At 38.9% G+C, this 21,469-nt stretch overlaps 1 protein-coding gene across 2 annotated transcripts; it reads right to left on the bottom strand.

Annotated features, from left to right (window-relative positions):
* Nucleotides 1–3,759: 3,759 nt before the first annotated feature.
* Nucleotides 3,760–20,444, bottom strand: RECQL (RecQ like helicase). Of its 2 annotated transcripts, none has more exons than XM_057405246.1 (15): nucleotides 20,359–20,444; nucleotides 19,102–19,177; nucleotides 17,536–17,733; nucleotides 15,536–15,715; nucleotides 14,576–14,682; nucleotides 13,434–13,632; nucleotides 12,136–12,302; nucleotides 11,568–11,649; nucleotides 10,357–10,505; nucleotides 10,154–10,271; nucleotides 8,431–8,569; nucleotides 7,467–7,558; nucleotides 5,079–5,298; nucleotides 4,266–4,395; nucleotides 3,760–4,033 (listed from the first exon to the last, which is right to left on the bottom strand). In XM_057405246.1, exons 2-15 carry the CDS (start codon nucleotides 19,115–19,117, stop codon nucleotides 3,845–3,847), a joined length of 1,986 nt encoding a protein of 661 aa, XP_057261229.1. In that variant the 5' UTR covers nucleotides 19,118–19,177; nucleotides 20,359–20,444; the 3' UTR covers nucleotides 3,760–3,844. The 2 variants fall into 2 exon arrangements, with proteins under 2 accessions (XP_057261229.1, XP_057261228.1); XM_057405245.1 differs by lacking the exon at nucleotides 20,359–20,444 and adding an exon at nucleotides 20,134–20,308.
* Nucleotides 20,445–21,469: the final 1,025 nt, after the last annotated feature.

Genomic DNA, 21,469 nt, shown 5'->3' with positions numbered 1-21,469 from the left:
CCAGGATGAGCTGTCAGTTGAGAGCAGGTCTTCTACTGCTTGTCACTTTAGCTGCCGAGGTTATCGTGGTAGAGCTGCCCTGGTGCATGTAGTGTAATCTCCAACAGGATCCATGTGCAGTGTGCTGCAGGAGAGGCTAACACAACAGCACTGCTGGACACCACGCACAGCAGCGTTCCCTGTCACAGCAGCCTGCCCCACAAGCTGGTGGATCCAGCTAATGTGGTAGATGGTATCAGTGCCATTTTGAATGTGAGTCCTGTATCTGACATGATTCTTAATAGACAGCTATTACAGTCACTTAACAAAACCATTCATAGGGACTTGTGTGTCTTTGCTCCTGCCTGCCTGCTCCCAGTTCCCACTGTTATGCCTCCTGGATATCCAGGAGGGAATTTCTGCAGGTACTAAACTATAAATTTGACTTGTAACTAGTGACAAAGGATCTACTATTAAATTGCAAATGGAGGTTTAAGATGTTTGTTGACAGCACATACTGAGACTTCTCCCAGAAAATCACTCTTTTTTTTTTTTTTAAGAGAATGACTGTTTAAATGAATTAATTCTGCTGTTGGCAAAGGTTTGAGGTAAACGATGGGTGAAATATTAAGCTTTAGTCACTGATGAGATTCTACCAGAAAATAAAGATGAAGAGCATGTTCTTAATCATGTTTGTTTCATATTTAAGTTGGCATACATATGCACGTCTGGGAGTTGAGGGGCAGATCCAACATGAAACCTACCAGAAGTTCAGCTTATAATGAGTTGGAACTTGCCTTACTGATCATGGGCTGCCAAGATCCTCAGAAAAAAAACAAAAACTCAAATCTGGCATTGAACCTCGTGTGTTCCCAAGCACTGCCTGAGGTCAGCAGCAGCTGGTGGGTCTTTCCCACTCTGTGAGCAGTTAGCTGTTTCTGAAAATGCTGATGTTCATCAAGGGAAGGCAACAGATATGTATTTCTACTGCTGAAAATGGAAGCATGCAAATCCTGTAGCTGAAGCTTTTTGACAGAACCACAACCTGGTAATGAAAGGAAAAGAGACAGGTTGCTCTTTAAAATGGTGCAGATGTGTTACTTTAAGCCACAGGCAAGCAGCAATACGGTTTTCTTCCACAAACAACAGGAATGTAAGCAAAGGGATAAGTGGGGTAGCAGAGTTAAGAGACTAGACTGTAGAAATCTCCCAAAGATTTAAGTTTAATGTAGCCCACTGTTAGAGCTTAAAGTAGCAGCTTTCAATGTAGAGGAGCTGGACTCTGACCTCTGATGGTCTGTTCCAGCCCAAACTATTCTATAATTGCATGAATGAAGTCACAATCTATTGCTTACAGAACAGAATGACATTTCTTAGGACAACCAGATTCACCTTGTAAGAAAACACACCTGTAGCTAGAATGAGCCAATGCAACAGGGGAAGGCAGGCACAAAGAAGAGAGAGAAGTATTTCTTGAGTAGCTTATTTTTTCTTTTTTTCTGTATTTCCCCCAAAAAATCTGTCTTTTACAAAGGAAAGAGCTGAGAGTAAGAAAAGTAACCTTGTTTCTAAACATAAATCTAGGTACTTCTGAAAATCACACAAGTGGTAATTTTCTATTTGAGTAACAAGCTGGAGAAATCCAATTCTAAGAGCAACAGGTGTATTTTAGAAGGATAAACATACAATATTTCACAAAAATCTCTGTAAGTCAGAAGTAATGCAGTCTTGTAACAATGCTGTGTTGAAACTCAACAATATGCGGTAGCAGGTGTAAGTACTGCAGAAAGGGGCCACATTGCTCTGCTTAAAGTTGCAGTGATGGGTGATGTCCATGTGGGCCAGGGCAACAGCCCCCTGCACAGCAGAGACTGACCCCCCATGTAGCTCCAGAGGAAGGATGGATGCTCCAGCAGCCTGTGTCTCTGGATGTCTGATGTCTCTCCCTGGAGCTGGCACCAGCAGCCTCACCAGCGGGAGCTCACTCCGACTGCAGAGCTGAGCTCCTGGTGAAGGTGCAGCAGGTGGAGGTGAGCCACCAGCGTAGCCAGGAGGAGGAACAGGAGGAGACAAGGTCTTCACAGAGACACTACAGAGCTAAAGAGCAAGTCCTGTGCAGCAAAGGAGGGAAGAACCTAGAGATTACCTCACAGGAGCAATGGCTGAAGACACCCACAGGAGGGAAGGCTGGAAACGTCTTGCTTCCAGCAACACAAAATGGCTCATTTTTCACCTGCAGCTCTGTTGTTGCAGAGTAGATGCAGAACCCTGAGAAAGATGAGGATGACTAACTCCACACCAAGGGATGCATCGATGCCAGCTGAAGCCAAGCCAAGTGTTCACACAATGAAGAAAAGGAAGATCAGAGTTACCAGGGAATCCCTCCAGGCGGGACAGAGGCCCTCACTGCCTACCTGACTGGGACAAATTGACAGGTGTTTCGTACTGGGTGCCCAGATCCCAGATGTTGCTCAGTGATTGTGTGATTCAGGATTTTAAGTTTCAGGAGTTAGGAACACATCACAGAACCATTGCCTTGGACCTCAGAAGAGCAGTTTTTCAGCTTGTGCAGGGATCTGCTTGTCAGTATGCTGGGGACACTGCCCTGGAAGGCAAGGGTGCTCAGGAGGGCTGTTTGGTTTCCAAACCATAACCTCCTCAGAACACAAATAGTTTATTCCTATGTGCAGAAGAAGGTCAAGCAAGCATGGCAGAATGCCAGCATGGGTGAACAGAAAACTCAGCTAGCTCCAACACAGAAAGGAAGTAGAAGGTACAGGATATCCAGAATACATAGAGATATTGCCTGAGTACACAGGGAGTTAGAAATGCAAGAGCTCAGCTGAAGGTGGAACTAGCAAAGGATGCAAAAAGCAGTAAAATGAGATTCTCTAAGTACCTTAGGAGCAAAAGGAAGGGTAAGGAAAGTATGGTCCCACTCCTCAGAGGGGCAGGGGAGCTAGTGACACAGGACATGGAAAAGATTGAAGTACTTTTTGCCCCGTTTTCACTGGTATGGTTTTCCCTCAGACCTCCCAGGTTCCTGAGGGGTCCTACTAACAGTACAGAAAGGTAGAGTTACAGATCACTTAAGCCAGTTGCCCATTCACAAATCCACAGGACTGGATGGGCTGCACAGAGGGATGCTGAGGAAGCTAGTTCTTAATCTTTCCAGATTAAGGAAGAAGCAAGCCAAGGAGAAAGAAAGGGTATGATTGTTGTGAACTGGCTGTTGGCTTCAACTAATGGAAGAGCGTAACAGCAGTGGTACCAGGCTCTTCTCAGAAGAGCACAGTGGTAGGACAAGAGGCAACAGACAAGTTGCAATACAGGAATTAACGATTAGCTCTAAGAAATGCCCTTTTTTTGGGGGTGGGGGGGAAGTGGGGTAGTTATGAAAGTGGTCAAATGGTGGAACAGATGCTGAGAGGGGTTAGGGAATATCCATCCTTAGAGACAGTCAAAACTTCACTGGACACAGCCCTGAGCACCCTGTTTCAACTGAACCTGCTTTGAGGAGGACACTGGACTAGGTGATCTCTGCAAGTCCCTCCCAGCCTGTGTGATTCTACTATAGTGTTACTATACACTACACTTCCAAAAGAGTTAACAAGACAACATGGTAATTATTTACATAATTATACAGTAATTATCGTAAGATATGCACCAATGATTTTGCTATGTAGCACTTTTCCCTTGACTACTAGACTTTCTCTAGATTTGAGGGGTTTAAAGATACTTGTTTCCCTGTTTTTTTATTTAAAAAAAAGGAAAAAAATAAAATCGCTAAAACAAACTGAACTTACACACTGCATTGTCCATGGAGAAACGAACATGATTAAATCCTAAACATAGCCTGTGAAACTCAGTCAATAACTACTGGTTGATCATCTCCACCTGCCTGAAGCTTAAGCCTCTTTGCTTTTAAGTCAGAACCAGAGTTAGGCCGTTTATGTTCCTGTGACGACTTCACCACTGAATCTTGGACAGTCTTTGAAACAGTCCGAGCAGTTTCTCTGCTTCCTTTCGAATTCGAAGATTGAGTTGGTTTGGCCTGTAAGTGATAAACAGATCTGTTCAAATTCTAGCATTGCTTTCCTTCTTTTCAGCATTCCCACACAAGAGAGAAGATATTTATGAGGTCTGTTTTAAATCCAGTTGATTGCATTACTATGAAAAATACATTGAGCGGATACCAAACTATCAAATTACAATGGAAAGATACCTATATAGCAAGTCAGTACAGATATAAATATGTATATAGAAATATATATATATATAAATACCCTGTAAACACTTTTCTTGTTTGTTATCCCTTCTATAGTTATGACATGTGCCTCGTTTTTCAGCAGGCCTGCCTTTGGTCCTATCTTCAGGTAGGATATTGTCGCAAATGCTGTGAAGCTGAAGTCTTCCCTGCATAAACAAAAACAGTGTTATGAGGGAAGGCTGGAGACAAAGACAGGCTAAACCATGCAGGGGGGAAATGGGATGCATTAAACCTTCTGAGGGATGTTCCAAATAGCAGCTTGGCTTTTCTTTCTCTTTCCAAGTGGACAGCCAGTTAATTTAGAGTGACTCTAGTCAACACTTAACATCATTCAGTTTGTGGAACTTTACATACACAGGGATACACGCACATGTCAATATGTCGGAATACATGGAGGAAAATGAGGAAAAAAAGATGCAATAAGCCTGCATTAGCCAGCCTGTTCTAACTTAAGACTTTATCTGGGCAGCCCCAGTTACTCTGCTTATACATGGAATGTAAATGACACTCCATATAAATAGCAGACCTCTCCAAAATGAAGCCTGCTGCAGATTAAAGGTTCCACCTGAATACAGAAGACCCCAGTTTTTTAAAACTGCAAGAGATGGAGTATTTCAAATGCTCCTCCAACTTCTGTTTTAACATTCTGAAGCTGAAATACAGTAATCTTTTGAGATTTTCTGAATACATTAAATGCATCTGAAATAACGGCTAAAACTGAGACTACAGAACATATGCAATAATACTATGTGGACCTAACGCCAGAGTAATGACAAATGACTAGTAGAGATTAAAAAAAAATAAAAAAGGAAGTAGTCATCTCACATACTTCAGATACTGATGCAGCAGTAAATGGGCAATAATTCTCTCCAGCTCCTCTCGAGGGTGCTTGGGTGGAGGAACTTCAGGCACCCTCAGTTTTGCTACACCTTTCCCGGACCACGCATCGATTAATTTCAGTGGGGTTAGCTTCTCACTCATGTGTTCAGCCTGCTCAAGTATCTTGATTAGATCCCTGCAGTATCCTGTTATATCCATTTTCTCACATGCTACAGATAAAAGTAATATTTAAATAGCAAATTATTTAGAGTTATTTAGATAGTACCCATATATACACTAGGTATATACATATATATGCCCTTTTATATATTCATAGATATGTACATATATCTATAAATACATATCATTGTGCCATATAATAGTAATTTTTTTTGGTTTTGTTTTCAAACTATAACTTAACAAATAAAAGCTATAACTGTCCCTCTGTCAAATTAGGATTTGTTTGTACTCAAACTTGTATTTATGTTTCTACTTCATTATTAAAACTCCAGTCCTGCAAATGTTTTTATATGTATTTACCATTACAAACCACACAAATTATTTCAAAGAAGCATTTACAAACTGTAAAATTTCTAAGGTAGCTTCTATGTTACTCTGCAGCTGGATTCCTTTTCTTCACCCATAGTATTTATTATGAAATATTAGAGAGTAAAAAGGAACTGAAGACTGCAAGTGAGACATTTCTTCTCTCAAGACAGTTATGGACAAAATAAGACCAAAAATGTACTAATTTTGTACAAATAAGCTTCATCATGAATAATTATTCTGAGCTCCAACACATCCATGTAGTACATAATGATCATGCTTCTACTTCATGATCAGATTATGGCACAGAATTACCCAACTGCCTCATCCAATACTAAGAATTAAGTACTGAACACCCAGTACAACTGCTAGGTTTCCTCAGACCTCACTTAGATATCAAGAGACCCTGGGGGTAAAACTAGCAGTTAACAGGACATATTTCAACTATATTTCGTCACATGGTTCCTGTGAGTCTTGGGTACAAGCCAGTTCCATACTCTTCTCAACCTCTGATCCCAGTATAAAGTTTAACTAAGCCCTATTTCCAACTCGAACAAGACATTGTTACTTACATGAATTTGCAAAACAGGTTTATTATACAGATGTATAGTTAACTGTATAAAGAAAAAAGAAGCTCAACATCTTTGTTTACCTTGCCCCTCCAAAAAGCGTACAGGGAAATAAAGTCTAGTTATGAGAACAGCTTTGAATATAGAGGTGTTCCTCAGCTGCTGAAGCATTGATCTCTAGATTATCCGAACGCTTCACAACAGGTATGTGGTATGAGGAGATGGTATTTTTTACATATTACAAGAATTCACCTGGTCCTCAAAGAAATTTAAGGTGGTTTTGTGTATTCAGTTACAGATGCTCAAGATCAACTTCTTCCCAGCACTCCTTCCAGAGTTTTCTAGATTTAGATGGGGATTCCTATGTCTAAATCACAGCTCACACTTAGGAAGTCCAGCAAGAGATACTTTATGCATCTTCAGAAACTTACGGCTTTCTGGATGAGTACCAAAAAATGACAGTTAAAGCAGGCAGTGATCACCCATGAAAGTGTAGTTTAAGCTAGCTACCCAACACTGCCCAGGACAGTTGTGGTCAAAGCAGCAAAAGAACTTATGTCCCAGAACCACATTCTGCTTGAAACCACCCTCCTTTACCATGCAGCAGATCTTGTTTCTGTTCATCTTCCCAGTTCCCTCTATGTCTAGCCCATATGCCTTCCCTCTTATGATCCCAACTTTCTTTCAAAGGAAGAGTGCACACCAGACAGACAGTGAGCAGTTAAGGCTAACACACGGCCAAATCTTGAATTAGAGTGCTCAGCTGTTCTGCACAGGTATGTCCCATGAGCATGCAGCACTGAAATGCTCAGAGGTTTTACCAGGCAAGCTGTAAGAGGACACGTGCAAACTGTGCATTCTCACAGCCTAAGTGTGAACAGTTCCACATGCTGAGAGCAAGAGGCTCCCTCTCAAAATAAATCTTTAACACCCAAACAAATCCTGAAACAAACCCCGACACATGCCGAAATAGTTTTAAAACAGGTGAGCCAAACTCCCCCTTGCCCCAGCTTCGCTTCTGGGAACAGGTGACTGGCTGAGCCTGCAAGATACCAAAGTGTCTGGCCTCAAGCAAGAAGCAGAAATGATCCTACTAAACACCCTGAACTCAGCAATATTAAGTCACCAAAACCTGATGTTCAGAACAAAATTTGCACAATGGAAACAGGCAGTATTATGAGCACACTTCACAGAAGTTGCTCACACTTTCTCTAATGTAGGTATTTCTTTAAGCCAACCTTCTCCATGGTCACCATCCCTGGTTATAAAAACAATTTACTTACGGCTCTCCCTACAGCAGTTATCACACATTTTGTTGCAGTTTGCAGAATCCCATACTTCATCAAAATGATGGGCTATGAGGACTCGGCGACATCTGAAAGAGCAGAGAGCAAATGACTATAGAACATAAGTGTATACACCTGTGTTATAAATCATATGCCATAAATACACCTGTGCCATAAATCACCTGGCAAAAAGAAGGTCCCTTGGGTCATCTCATGTCTTAAAACAAGCATGAGGGACTGTCTCACGAAAAATCAGAAAACAAATACTGCTACACAGTATCCCCTGTCTGCTGTGCTAAGAGGAATAACCAGCAGCTTTTAATAATAGTGCGCACCACTGTAGGAACAGACTGGTTAAAGCAGAAAGGTCTGCAATTTCTATAGAATGAAAAAAATCACAAGAATATGGACTAATTCTTAGCCTGAAGCCAACAAAGGCTACACTGAATGCACAAGTTACCCACAACATAGATACAAGTGTTTTTCCATTAAGTATTCCAAGTAGCACAGTGCAGCAGATGAAGCACATGTGATTCCTGTATGGCCACTGAATACTGGTACCTTGAGAGTAAAACCCAAAGCATTCCAGTTTTCACTCTGAATGGGATTTGAAATTAAAACAGTGTTTGTCAATAGACATTTCACCTCAACATAACTTCTTCCAGAATTTTATCTGAAGCTGGCAACCAACACATCAACAGTCAGTTATGTGCAACAGTACATGTATTGAGCAGCTAAACCACAAACTCCAAACTCAAGACTCTGGTACAACAGGCAAAAAAAACCCTCCCCCTCTCTGTTCTGAGAGGGGAGGGAGGGAAGAGTTTCTTTGATTTATTGTTGGCTTTTACTGTTTTGTTTGGGTGTTTTAAATGGCTTTTTTGTTTTCAAATGCCCTCTATAAAACCTCACTAACTGGTCTATTTACAAACTAAGCAACCAAACCACCACAGTAACTTACTTCTTCAGATTCTGGCAGTAGGACACCATATTATACAGCTTCTCTTGCCCTACATTTTCCATCACTACCATTGAGCTGATTCTGAATATATCTCCAAAACCATAATATAAAATGCAGTCAGCTTTTTGGTCATCTCTACCTGCAATGCATTAAAAAGAATAACAACCACAAAAATATAAAATTAGAAGATGTTTATTTAAAGTACAGCTTTTTTTTGGTACAAATACCACTCTTACCTGCATGGGTTTCTGCAGCCCCTATGTAGAGAGGACATGACTGTAATGGAGTATCAAGCATAACACACTAGGCAACAGAACATAGCATGATACAGACTAGAAATAAAATAGAACAGTCTTCTACAAACACAGATTCAAGCAAATTGAAAATACATCACAATGGAGATTTTGACTTTTTAACAACCAAAATAAAATATTAGCATCATACAGAAAGTCAGGGAAATCACTATTTTCTCACCCTAACACCTCTTGGAAAATCCTAGCCAAATACATCTTGAAGCCTAATTCTTACTTATTTAAAACACAGTGTGAGCTTCAAATACCTTATTAGGTATTAATGGTAATAAATGAAGAAACAATTAGGTTGTTGATATTCCATTTAAAACCAACTGTGCCTCCTATACCTGAATTTAGATCATCTCTTCCTTCCTGCTGCCCACCCCTCCCAGTGATGTGCTGATGGGTGCCAACCCACTGTTTACAAGATCCAGAGAGCAGAAAAGGCCTAAAAACCCCTAAACTTCTAAAAAGGTTTCACATTTAAGAGAACTACTTCACATGGATAAGCAGTCAAAGGGAAAAAGGAAGGTTTCATAAGCTAAGTAGTACATTCATGCAAATGAGTAGCAGTGCTTAATTAATCCCTCCCAAAAGAATCTCATTTAAATAGTAATGAATAAGAAACACAAAAGCTTGCTTTAATCCCAAATTGATAAACATTGTGAAACAACAGGTGCAGCACCTATATGGCCCTTTTCTCACCACTTCATTGCTTACACTTCCCATCACCTCTAGCACTACCTAGAGGTAACCAGTCTATAGCATAAGCAGATGCAAACTCCCACAGACTTTGATGACTGCTGTACTTCTTAGGCCAGTGTTAAGGCCAGTTTCTATCACAGAGCCATAGTTAGAATTTCTACCAGCTGCCCCTCAAGATTCTTAAAAAGCTTTCCTCCACATAGATTTAATCTGTCTTTGAAAAATAATGCACAAGGTTGAAAGAAAAACCAAAATACCCCAAAACTTTTTTTAGCCACAAAAGCTATTTAGTGCTGCTATACACTGATCAGTCCTTAAAATTCCCTGCTCCAGACTCCCCATCCTACTTGTGTTTCTGTGGCTACTGAAATTAATACAGCAATTAGATATCTAGAATCAATCTGAGCAGATCACATAGCCCCGCTGCTATGCAAAGAAAAAAAAAAAATCCTTTCTATAACACATCTGATCAGTCAATGTCACGTTATGAAATTACTCTGGTAAGCCACAGATGCCACAAAAATTAAGTAATTAAAACAAATGCTGAGTAAACGGCTGGGTAGTTTGCTTCAAAGCCTCTTCACAGAAGCAGAGTGGCATTACACACTCTGGAACCTGTCTCAAAGACAAGACACTTCACACAAATGACTAAAATCAAAGTGCAATTTTTTTTTTGGTTTAATGAATGGAAATGGCAGCTTTGCAAAAGCCATTTCCTACAATACCTGCACGTCCACTTTCTTGGTAGTAGTTCTCCATGGATTTGCTCATAGAATGATGAATTACAAACCTCACATCAGGTTTATCAATTCCCATGCCAAAAGCAACAGTTGCCACTACAACCTGAAAAAAGATTAAGAAACCATCAAGGTATCAAACCACAATTTGTTTAAATAAAACATAAGTCTATGAGAAATATCTACTTAACCTGGATCTGATTTGCTGCCCATCCTTTATGAACTTTGCTCTTATATTTAGCATCCATGTTTGCATGGTAAGTCCCTGCCTTGATTCCCAGTTTCTGCAAACTCATAGTAACTTGCTCAGAATCCTTCTGAGAAAAACAGTAAACAATTCCTGCACAAAAGTGAGAGATGCCTTATTGTAATGTCTCAAAAAACTCACAACAAACAATCCCCAATACTTAAAAACAACTTGGAAAGTTTTATTAACTTACAAATAAATAAATAAAACCCAGCAAACAATCTTTGTGTCTATTCAGTCTCCAGTATGGTAGCCATGAAAGAAACTTCAATTATCGGCTTTGACTTGTAGGCTAAAGAGAAAATATGGATAGCAATCCACATAATTATAGAAGTATTCTATGTTCAAGGAGGACAATGGTTAATAATGCTTATGTAAAGAGGTGCTGTTCATTATGATGTCTCACCTGAGGTTTCAGATATATCCATTTTTTGTCATTAGTCAGCCTGGGCTAAGTCAAAGATTACACACAAAGCCACATGATTTGTGATCATTTTAGCACAGTTTGTCCTCAGGGAGTTGCTCATCACAGACACAAGAGCTCAACAGCAGGGACAGACTGCTGCCCTGGAAAACTGGGTTCTGGTGCCTTTGTAATATGGCTCTCCTCTTTTATTTGCACTACATAATTCATTGATTACATAAAGTCCAACTTTTACAGTTCTGCTTTCATCAATCAATGCAATTCTCCCCACCACACACCCATTCTGGGCACTGGATAATACATGAATCTTGCGATCAAATGTGAAAAAGAAGTGCTAAAGATAAGTAAGTATCCTGACACACAGATACTAAATAACATAACTTATGATTTAAGAACATATACGTAACCTTTTCTGAGCCTTGTTTTTACAAACTTAAAAATTGCTATTATTATGCAAACGTTGCTCTATATACATCAACATTATATTTCAATACTTCAGAATATATAAGCAAAATGTAAAGACATTTAAACACTAATGAATGAGATGAGTAATCATTCGAGGTACAGATCTTACTAAATTTCATTTCTTCTAATGCTGGATTTTTAAGGTATGGTGAAACTAAAGTTTATCTACAAGTTTCAGGATTACTCAAAAACATTCCTGTAACACTGAAGATTATAAAAAAATAATATACCTTTTTAAAAAAAAAAACAAAACCAACACTTTTTACCTGAAAGTCCTTTGTATCTTCCATTAATCATCTTAACAATGTCCTCAATGAAATCTTCATTATTTGAAGGCTTATGCCGAACCTCAAAAATACAACATACACACATTGGAGTTCTTCAAGTGGGTACACAGTCTGCCAAACAATCATATTTATTCTACTTCTTCCAGCACAATAAAAACAACTGTTCTGCATTTAACCAAAATTATTATATCCTTTTTGTGCACAGTCAGATTACATCTCAAAAGTCCACAGAAAAAAATAAAACCAAAACCACAAGTTTTCCCATGAAGAGCAATAAAAGAACCTGTGGCCAAACTGAAAACACAATGAATCACAACGTTTTGCAATCATATGACATATTTTCCAACAGGCTGCAGTAGTCTAAGTCTGTTACCTACCTCTCCCCCGTACACAGTTCTATCTGCTAAGCTTTGCCCATAGAGACAAAGCAGCCCAAGGTCCTCTGCAGATGACAGCAAGTTCAGCAAGATGACGAGATGAAAGGACACCATCGCTCAGTTGAAAACCTATTTATTATTAAAATGTATAATTGAAAATTAAGACATACCTCATAGTAAAGATTGGGCCGGTTGAAAGAAGCAGTAAAGGTAATGCACTTTTGAACATGCAAAATTTTCTGAGCATCTTTTAAAACATGATTTGTAGCAGTTGCTGTCAATCCAATCAAGGGAGTATTTGGAAACTGTCTTTTCAAGATACCAAGAGACTTGTAGTCTAAGCAAGAAAACAGAAAGAGAAAAAGAATTTCACATACCACAGAGTCAAACTTAAAAAAGATATTAATGTAATTCAGGTAGATAGTATTCAATGGGGTAATACTGCAATAAATGTTATTATTGATCAGTTTACTACAGAATCAATTTATACACCCAAATGAAGTAATAAGAAGGCTGCACTTATCAAAACAGATGCTTTATCTTCTAATTGAGTTTTACAGAAGCTGCCCCAATTCAAAAGGCAAAGCATATTGAAATATGAGTCCTTAAAAAGTTAGAAAAAATTAAGTGTCATGGCATTAACAAACATTCAGGTTATTTTGCAGGTCTGTTTTTACAAACAGCTTTTCAGTAAACACAGCTCTGCTAGTAAACAGTCAATATGGAATTTGGATACACAGACCAGAATGTACTAAGGAAAGATTCTAAAGGCTCAGTGCTGACAATCACTTGCTGCCTTAGAAGAGAAATGCAGCCAGTGATACAAATTCCACATTGCCTGTTTACCAGCATGGCTCTTTGCTCAGACATCACTTTTTAATAAACCTGCAAAGGTTGACTTTACATCACTATTGATTCAAATCAGGTTTTCTTTCAAAGGCAAAGGAAGAATAACCAGTAAGTAAGTCTTCTACAACAGGCAAGACAGGAAACATACTGAAGTGCACTTCTTTTTTTCCCTTGCAAGTCAAGGGCATTTAGAAGTGATCAAAGCATAGCTCATGAATTTACAGAATGCTCTAGCTCTTGTCACCCACAGTATTACAAAGCGGTGTACAGAATAAATTATTTTACATGTAGCATTAAAGCTGATTGTATTGCCCATATTAAAGATGGCAGCCAAAAACTTTCATTTTATTAAGCTCCAATTAAAATAAACTGAATTAGGAGTTTTTCAGAATACTGACAGAAAAATCTACATTGGCACCACCCTCCATTTGCATGAACTTAACTCCTGGATAGGGACACAGTCATTTGTGCATTAAAGTTCTTGAGCTAACCCAGGTGCTAGCATTACACTAAGTATTTGCTTCACACATGAAGAAAGCACCTGTGGCTTTATTTCAGGCCTCATTCAGTATTGATGCCTGAAACTGCAAACTAGAAACTGGATTTCTAATGAGCATACCAGGCCTGAAGTCGTGGCCCCATTGACTACAGCAGTGGACCTCATCTACAGCAATGCGAGCAAGGCACCCTGCTTGATAAGCCTTCTCTAGCTTTGACATGAACATTTTGCTTTTCGCAATCTTCTCCGGGGTCACATAAATGAGCTTCAGTTGGGAATTTCTGTTTAGCATTTCGGTATGAACCCACTTCACATGTTCCTGTTAGAAACAAAAGGAGAAATCAGGGGCTAAGAAACTAGGACAATTCGCCACCTATGTGCTGTGATACAGATAATGTGAATAAGTGTCTTCTGTTCTTGTTTTAATAACAAGAACACATTAAACCAACACCTTTAATGGAATAAATAGATTTCATGGGGCTATTTAGAGGATGTAAAGTCCCTTTAGCTGGTGCATGTTGTAGATTTTTACTGTTTCTAGACTTAAAAGACTGGAGTAGGTGACCTTTTTGTCCATTAGTAACATATTGAACAGTGCAGGCTTTTAAATATAATTATCATACTTTAGGATAGGAAGCTGTTTGATCCAGAGACCAGGAAGCAACTTATTTCCCAGTCTGCTATTAGTCAATTACTTTTTAAAGTAAGTCAGTTACTTTTTACAAATTTTCCTGACTAGCAGAAGGCCATGGTCATTAACTTCTACATGACGCTGACTTTGATAGTTTAGTGGCTTGATGCAAGGTGCCAAACTTGGAGCCTGCTTTAAGGTAGAATATGTTAAAAACTCAGTAATAAATACTACAGTCGTGTACAAGAAATTATTTTACACTTGTATTACCACAGGTGTGTTTGGTACATTATAGTTTATTGGAAAAATACTGATACCACATGATGAAGGAAAGACAAATATTCAATGGTCTGCTTTTTCAAAGTTCTGTGATAGATTTTCCAAGTGTTAAAATTAATATTTTATATATAGTGATCTTCTACAAAGACTTATAGTAGTGGTAAATACTAGGTAACAGTTTACCACCCCTTATGAATTGTTAATAACCTCTTAAGAATCTTAGCACAGTTGATAGAATGGCAATACTTGATGAAATCGTGCCATTCATTCAGTAGTCATAAACAACATGCACAGAGGCACAATGCCAGCACATACACCACAAAACCCACGAAGATGTGGCAGTTAAACATACCTTACTGCTTGAGGCATTTAATAAAGTTGCAGAAATACCAAGCTGTTCCAAAACCATGAGCTGATCTTCCATAAGTGATATCAAAGGACATATCACAAGTGTGAAACCTGTAAGAATCAGTCATTGTGTAAACTGAACAGTTGAGATGTCACAAATATCTCCTGTAACAGGTTTTACTAATGCATCAGCCCTGTTCTGAAGGAACTGCCAAACGTGAGCCTAAGCTTCATACACCCAGTAGCACATTCCATTCCTATATAGCTGATAAGTGACTGCTAGGCCACATGGGGATACTTCTTATCAGGTGGCCATGACATGCACCTTCTCTTAGAATCTAGACCACAGACATCTGAGCTGCAATAAACAGAGAAAGAACTAATATACAAAACAAAGTTGAATTCACATCTGTGTCATGAGGTGCTAATTTACTGTATAACTAAGCAATGCTAGGTGTTGATAAATTATGTATTTGTAAATAAGTAAAATTCCATGCAACTGGATGGGTTATTAAAAAAAAAATAATTTTAAAGTCCAAAACTGGATACTTATTTTTTAAAATGAATATACAAAGGCTCTTCTAAATAATCTGAAGCTAAAACTTTAGAATGGAAAAGACAAATAACAGATATTCATACTTTGATAACTTACAGTCAGTACATTGATCAAAAGAGAAAGAAAGGAAAAGTAACAAATGTTTAAAAAGTTTTTTCAGTGTTTAGAGGAACATAGATAAATTACTTAAATCTAAACCATACATAAAAGGCACATTATTTTAAAGCTACTATTGCTCATTCAGAAAAAATGAACTGAGAGAGAAAAACAAGTGTTTCTAGTCAATCTTTGCTGTTTTTTCTCATACAGTGATACTACACACCAATATAATGTTCATTCTCCAAAGAACTACAAAAAGGAGAAAATAAATACAGTTGTCTACATACGATCTTTTCTTCCCTTACATACCTTCAGAACAGACAGCTGGTAACTGATAACAAAGGCTCTTTCCACCACCTGTAGGCATGACAAGAAATATATCCTTTCCTGCCATTGAAGCGTTTACTGTTTCAAGTTGCAAGGACCTAAACTTCTGGAGTTTAAATTTGCCCTGCAATGCTGTGTTTAGCTTCTCATACCATGGAAAATCTGTTAAGGGAAAAAAAAGAAAGCAAAACACGTTTCATAACAAGTTAAAATACAAGAAGGAAGGACAATTTACATATACAATAACTAAATCTGGAAGCAACACAATTTGAGATCTGGAAAAGTGTTCAGAGATTCAATAATGGTACACAAAAAGCCACACATAACCCGAGTCTGTATAAACCAGTTTCTAAGGTGGACCTTTGAAAACCCTATAAAATGTAAATACAATCCACCTCCAGACTAAATGTTCTCATTCACTAGTGTGAACTAGTGTGAAACACCCACAAGCAGATGAAGCACTTCAAAGTGCTAATGATCAAGTTAACTGCTTAGTCCACAACTAAATGGAAATCAGAAGCCCACCCTGAAAATAAATAAAACCAGAGACTGAGATCTGCAATAGTTGCCTGAAGGTGTCCCTTATACATATGCAGTGAATACAAATAGTGTGATGAAAACAGGGCTACCATTTTTGCACTTATTTTAAAAGGGGGAAAGGAGAAATTTAATCATCCCCAAAATAATGACCCCAACATTCTTTTTCTTCATTAAAGACTCCTTCATTTAAGAGGTAATACTGTAAAAACTTAAATGATGCATCAAGAACAGTATTAACCATTTTCATATTATTAAAATTAAAATGCAGAACAACTGTGGAAACTCCAGGCTACACCATGTGCAGCGCAAGCATTAACTCTGGGACCTGAGGTTCCAAAGAGCACAGTTGAGATCCAAAGCTCTCTGGAACCAAGAAAAGCCTCCCACTGACTTCACTCAGCCTTATGCTGGGACCAAATTTAGCAACAGCTCTTATTCAACATGTACACAGCATCCGATTGCAAAGATGTTAGTTTTCAAAGCATAGGAGGAGAGATTTAGGCACAAAGCTATCCAAACAAATTTATATGTTCAATAGCATTATTCTGCAATTATAAAGTGTCAGTATTCTTACATATGCAGAACACTTTTCTCAAGCACAGACAAATATGGATTAGACTAGAAAATTAATTTAATTTTTAAAAAAGAAAAAAGAATACACACAATAGATAGAGGCAGAAGCTAACAATGTGTTTCCAAATTGCAAGTGAAATAGAAGAGAGGGAAAAATAGTAAAAGGAACTGAATTTAATTTGGTTAGGCATAACATGGTCAAGAGCCACCAACTATCCAGGAGTTCAGTTAATGTTTAACTTGAAAGACACCACTTCCAAAAGAACAGGAGCCCTCACACCACCATGAGGCACTTGCCACTTGGACTAACTCTACCACACTAATGTATTCTACATTACTTTTGGAAGTCAGCATCCATCTAATTTGCATTAATTTGGTAACACAATGAAACTACATGACCCATGGCAAACACAACCAATGTCCTACCCACTCAAGCAAGAAACACAAAGACAGCAAGAAGCAACTTTGATAAAGCAAAACTGTTATTATAAAATCCTGAAAAGATCCAGAGTAATTATTTTTAGAAGATAAACAGGGAATACAAGTATGGCAGTATATCCAAATTTATGCTGGGATTCTTACAGCAAATCCAATCAAGTTGTGACTTTGCAGCAATAAAAGAATAAAAGTAGTTATAACAGGCCATTCTTATGATAATTCTGCCCAGAAGAACTCAGATTAATATTTAAGAATGTCCAGGGAGTTACATACAAACACTACCCTGCGTAATTAAGATGGCAGGTCACCCAGCTGAACAAAATGAAATAGGACAATACCATTACCCACACAAAATTCTGTATGAACACATTTTTTCCCCTACTGAATCAGTTTATTTTTATCTTAGAATATTTGAATTTGTCTCTGCAAACCTTTTTTGTTCCATGCCTCGGCTGAGGTTTCAGTGTCTTTACTTCCACCTGCCTCCGAGTCTCCTGAGGACTGCTTTATCAGACTCTTTATTCTCATCTTCTTTTCGATGAGTTCTTGCTGTTTATCTACAAGCTCCTGAATTTGCATCTCCACTGCTTGCAGCTCATTTTCAACGGAAACCAGTACCTCCTCCAGCACTGAAGGGAAAAGCAAGTTAAAGGCAGTACAGAGACTACAGTAACATGTTAATCTCAGTTTTAAATGGTATTTTATTTGATTTGTTGAGATAAAAATTAAAAACAAACCAAATACATCTAGAGAAACAAGAAAGCCTGACAGGCCCACTAATGACATTATAGCATCTAATATTGCATATGCCATGTAAAAATACTGAGCAAGACTTAACAACATATTTCTTATATTGGTAGGTCATATATACACAGCTGTGCTATAAATTGTCATCTCCGATATGATGTATTAGAGATATGCACACTACCATCACCTGCATTAGTAAATAAAGTATATTACAATCCAATTTCCCAAAAGCAGTGCCTCTCCAGAGAAACACTTGAAATTATTTTCTTTTCTGCAGATGAATGTTAAGCACTGAAAAGCACATTGCATAAGCCCTCATATTAAAGCTGTACTACAATGAAAATGGGTACTCCAGCCAATTCCAAGGTGAGCACATTAGAAGATCTTTAATAGAAAGCATTTACATGTGAGAAGCCCCATGAACCTCAGCAAGTAAAGGTTTTCTGAAGGCAGAAATAGCGATGTTAGCAAAAAACTACATTTTATGCACTCAAGATCTCCCTCCTATGCAGAACCAGAGAATCTGCTGAATGTCAAGGTTTGAACACAGAGGATAAATGCTTTTTCAAAGACAAGCCATTCTTCACATCTGAAAATCCTGAGGCAAATACTCCCCAAAAGCTTGGGTTACACAAGTGAATCTTTGGTGGGAATTTGCCTCTTTACATCCTAATATGCATGTGTATGAATTACGGACCGTGTTCTAGAATCCAGTCCCCAGGGTTTAAAAAGAGTAATTAACACATATCACAGTATGCCAAGCAGGTGCCACTATTTCAGAGCCAGGTCAGAAAAGCATAAGAAGCAGCATTTTCCTCCCCACAAAATACAACATTTTTGTCCAAGCATAGCAGATATGATAATGTGCTTATGGAAGCAAAAATGTATGATACAGAAAAAGATACCCTCTTTACAAATGGCAAAAAATGGGGATGTTTTGTCTTCCTAAATGCCCACTATTGCACAGCAGGAAAGAGCTGAAAGTGTCTTAAAATATTAAGCATATTTTCAAATTATTGAAAACCAAGTAATTTCCTTGACTAACCTGCTTTTGTTTTACTTTTTATCTAAGCAATAAAAAGTTATCCAGTAAAAGAACTTTTTCTTTAAATCTGAAATATAATAGCTTAGACTCCACACACTCCTTTCTGCATATATCAAATTCATATAAATAGTAATAACATCAGGTGATTGTGTCTGTTAGCTGAAATATAGCAAAACGAACATATTGAATACTAATTTTGGATTACCTTCAACAGCTGCCATCTTTGGAGGTTGGAGAATGTTGTTATCCTTAGGAGACTTTATTTAACTGAACAACTATCACTAAGAATAAAATAAATAAATAAATAAATAAATAAATGTTATTCCATGAGTAATCCTTCTAAACTTCAAAGAAATTTACTATGAGATTTTCCATTAATAGACAAGGTGTTAACAGTTTAAGCACTAATTCCTTAATCTGCCTATATAAATATTCCTAACTAGATGAAAACATGCTTTTTTCCTGCTGCGAAAGGGACAGATACCAACTCACAACCAATTCCTCAGGCTCCAGGCTAAATGAAACCAAGTTAATTTTGACCAAGTCATATATTTTCTGTGAGAGGCACTGTCTAATACAGACCAGTCATTCACCTACTTTTGACATACTGCAGGGTTTTTTTGTCTCTTCAAAGACTTAGAATTTATTTTTTGAGCAATGTTTTCATATTATAGGTTAACAATACAAACCCCAAGAAACTTGATATTCTCTCACTCTTGCTGAATTCTGAACTATTTATCATATACATGGGAGTCATATCTGAGAGAAAGTGAAAGGGAACAAATTCAGCTGACCGTCACTATAAGCAGATTCTACCATAACAAATATTTTACTGCATTCCAGTAAATGAGGGGAAAATATATACAAAAAAGAATGTGTGAATAAAACACTGACTTTGCCAGAAGAGGTTATTTTTTAGTTATAAGTTAAAGGCCCACACTTCAGAAAGAAGATGATTGTTGTGTAATTCAACTCAGCAGCGTCCAGGTCACATAATTCGAGTTACACAGTTCTGCCTTCATACCACCTGCCACCTGCACAAATGTATTTGTAAATATGAGTCTCCCCAAAGTACAGAGCGAGCAGGGCCATTCCAGAAAAAGCAGTAGGTCTGGAACAGACACACTGTGAATGCACACTTCTAGTAAACACAAACCTCACAAATACCATTAGGCTGACAGCTCAGGAGACAGAATCCATTTTCTTATCCAAGGAGTGTATAGAGAATGAAAATTACCTATGAATGTTTCCCTATGTGCTGCTGAAATTCCATAAGTCTTTAATTTGGCTTCTGTCTCTGGAAGAAGTAGTGCAGTGTACCTTATAATTTATTCTGTAACACCACTGCCAACAAAGAGCCCCAATTACAATTTGATTCCTCAAAAATGCAGCTCCTAAGAAATTGAATAAAAATTAACACATTGCTTATAAACCATAGTGGACAAAAGGCAAGTGGAAGTACCTTGTCCATCCAACAGTTTTACCTCTGTAAAAACCAGCGGAATTCCTGTGAATTCATCCCATTACAGCCTTTTTCTTAATAGCCCACCATCTGAGGGAAGAGACCTCTAAGCAGATACGTGATGGCTGTGCCTAAACCAGACAGGTTAGTAACCAGCATCACTTTCCCTTCTGCACAGATTTAAATCAGTGTCCCAGCACTGGAAGCTTTCTCACAACATCTTCTGCCCAGAGTCCAAAATAGCCCTCTTCAGTCTCCATTCTAAGAAGTCACATTAACAGATCATTACCAAACCAAGAAATCACAACTTAGGGCGAAAAAAAGAAAAACCCAACAATACTTGCACAAGCAAGATGTGTCACCTTAGCAGTAGTTTAATCAGAGGTATCTAGAGGAGGGCCATAGGGATAATAAGGGGCTGGAACACCTCCCATACTAAACCAGGCTGAGAAAGCTGGGGCTGTTCAGCCTGGAGAAGGTTCAGGGGAGACCTTAGAGCAACCTTCCAGTAGCTAAAGAGGGCCTACAGGAAATGTGGAGAAGGGACTCTTCATCAGGGACTGTAGCGATAGGACAAGGGGTAATGGGTTTAAACTTAAAGAGGGGAAGTTCAGATTAACTATAGAGAATTCTTCCCTGTGAGGGTGGTGAGGCACTGGCACAAGATGCCCAGAGAAGCTGCCCCACCCCTGGCAGTGTTCAAGGCCAGGCTGGACGGGGCTTTGAGCAACCTGGTCTAGTGGAAGGTGTCTCTGCCCACGTCAGGGGGTTTGGAACCAGATGGTCTTTAGGTCCTTTCCAGCCCAAACCGCTCTGGTTCCCTAGCCACCGTGCAGGTGAAGCGGGCGGCAAGGGGGCTGCCAACGGCCTCGGCTCACACCGCTTCCTCCCGCGCGACGGTGTCAGCCCTGGCGAGCGCAGCGCTCCCTCCCCCCTGTACGAGCGGTCAGTGCCGGAGCGCGCACCACCCTCTCCGCTCCCGCGCACCAGCACCGTGGCTGCTCCCCATTCGCACCTGTACCGCCCGCTCGCAGACCATACCCCCTCCTGCTTCCGCTTCTTCCACTGCCGGCTTCCCTCTAGCCAATCGCCAGGAGGGTGCTGGCACAAG

Source organism: Pezoporus wallicus, unplaced genomic scaffold, assembly GCF_028554395.1.
Source record: "Pezoporus wallicus isolate ANWC-B61680 ecotype Strahan unplaced genomic scaffold, APGP_CSIRO_Pwel_v1 contig_6789, whole genome shotgun sequence".
Classification (NCBI taxonomy): Eukaryota; Metazoa; Chordata; class Aves; order Psittaciformes; family Psittacidae; genus Pezoporus; species Pezoporus wallicus.
Note: the sequence above shows the minus strand (reverse complement) of the source record. Positions and strands in the feature narration are given on the sequence as shown.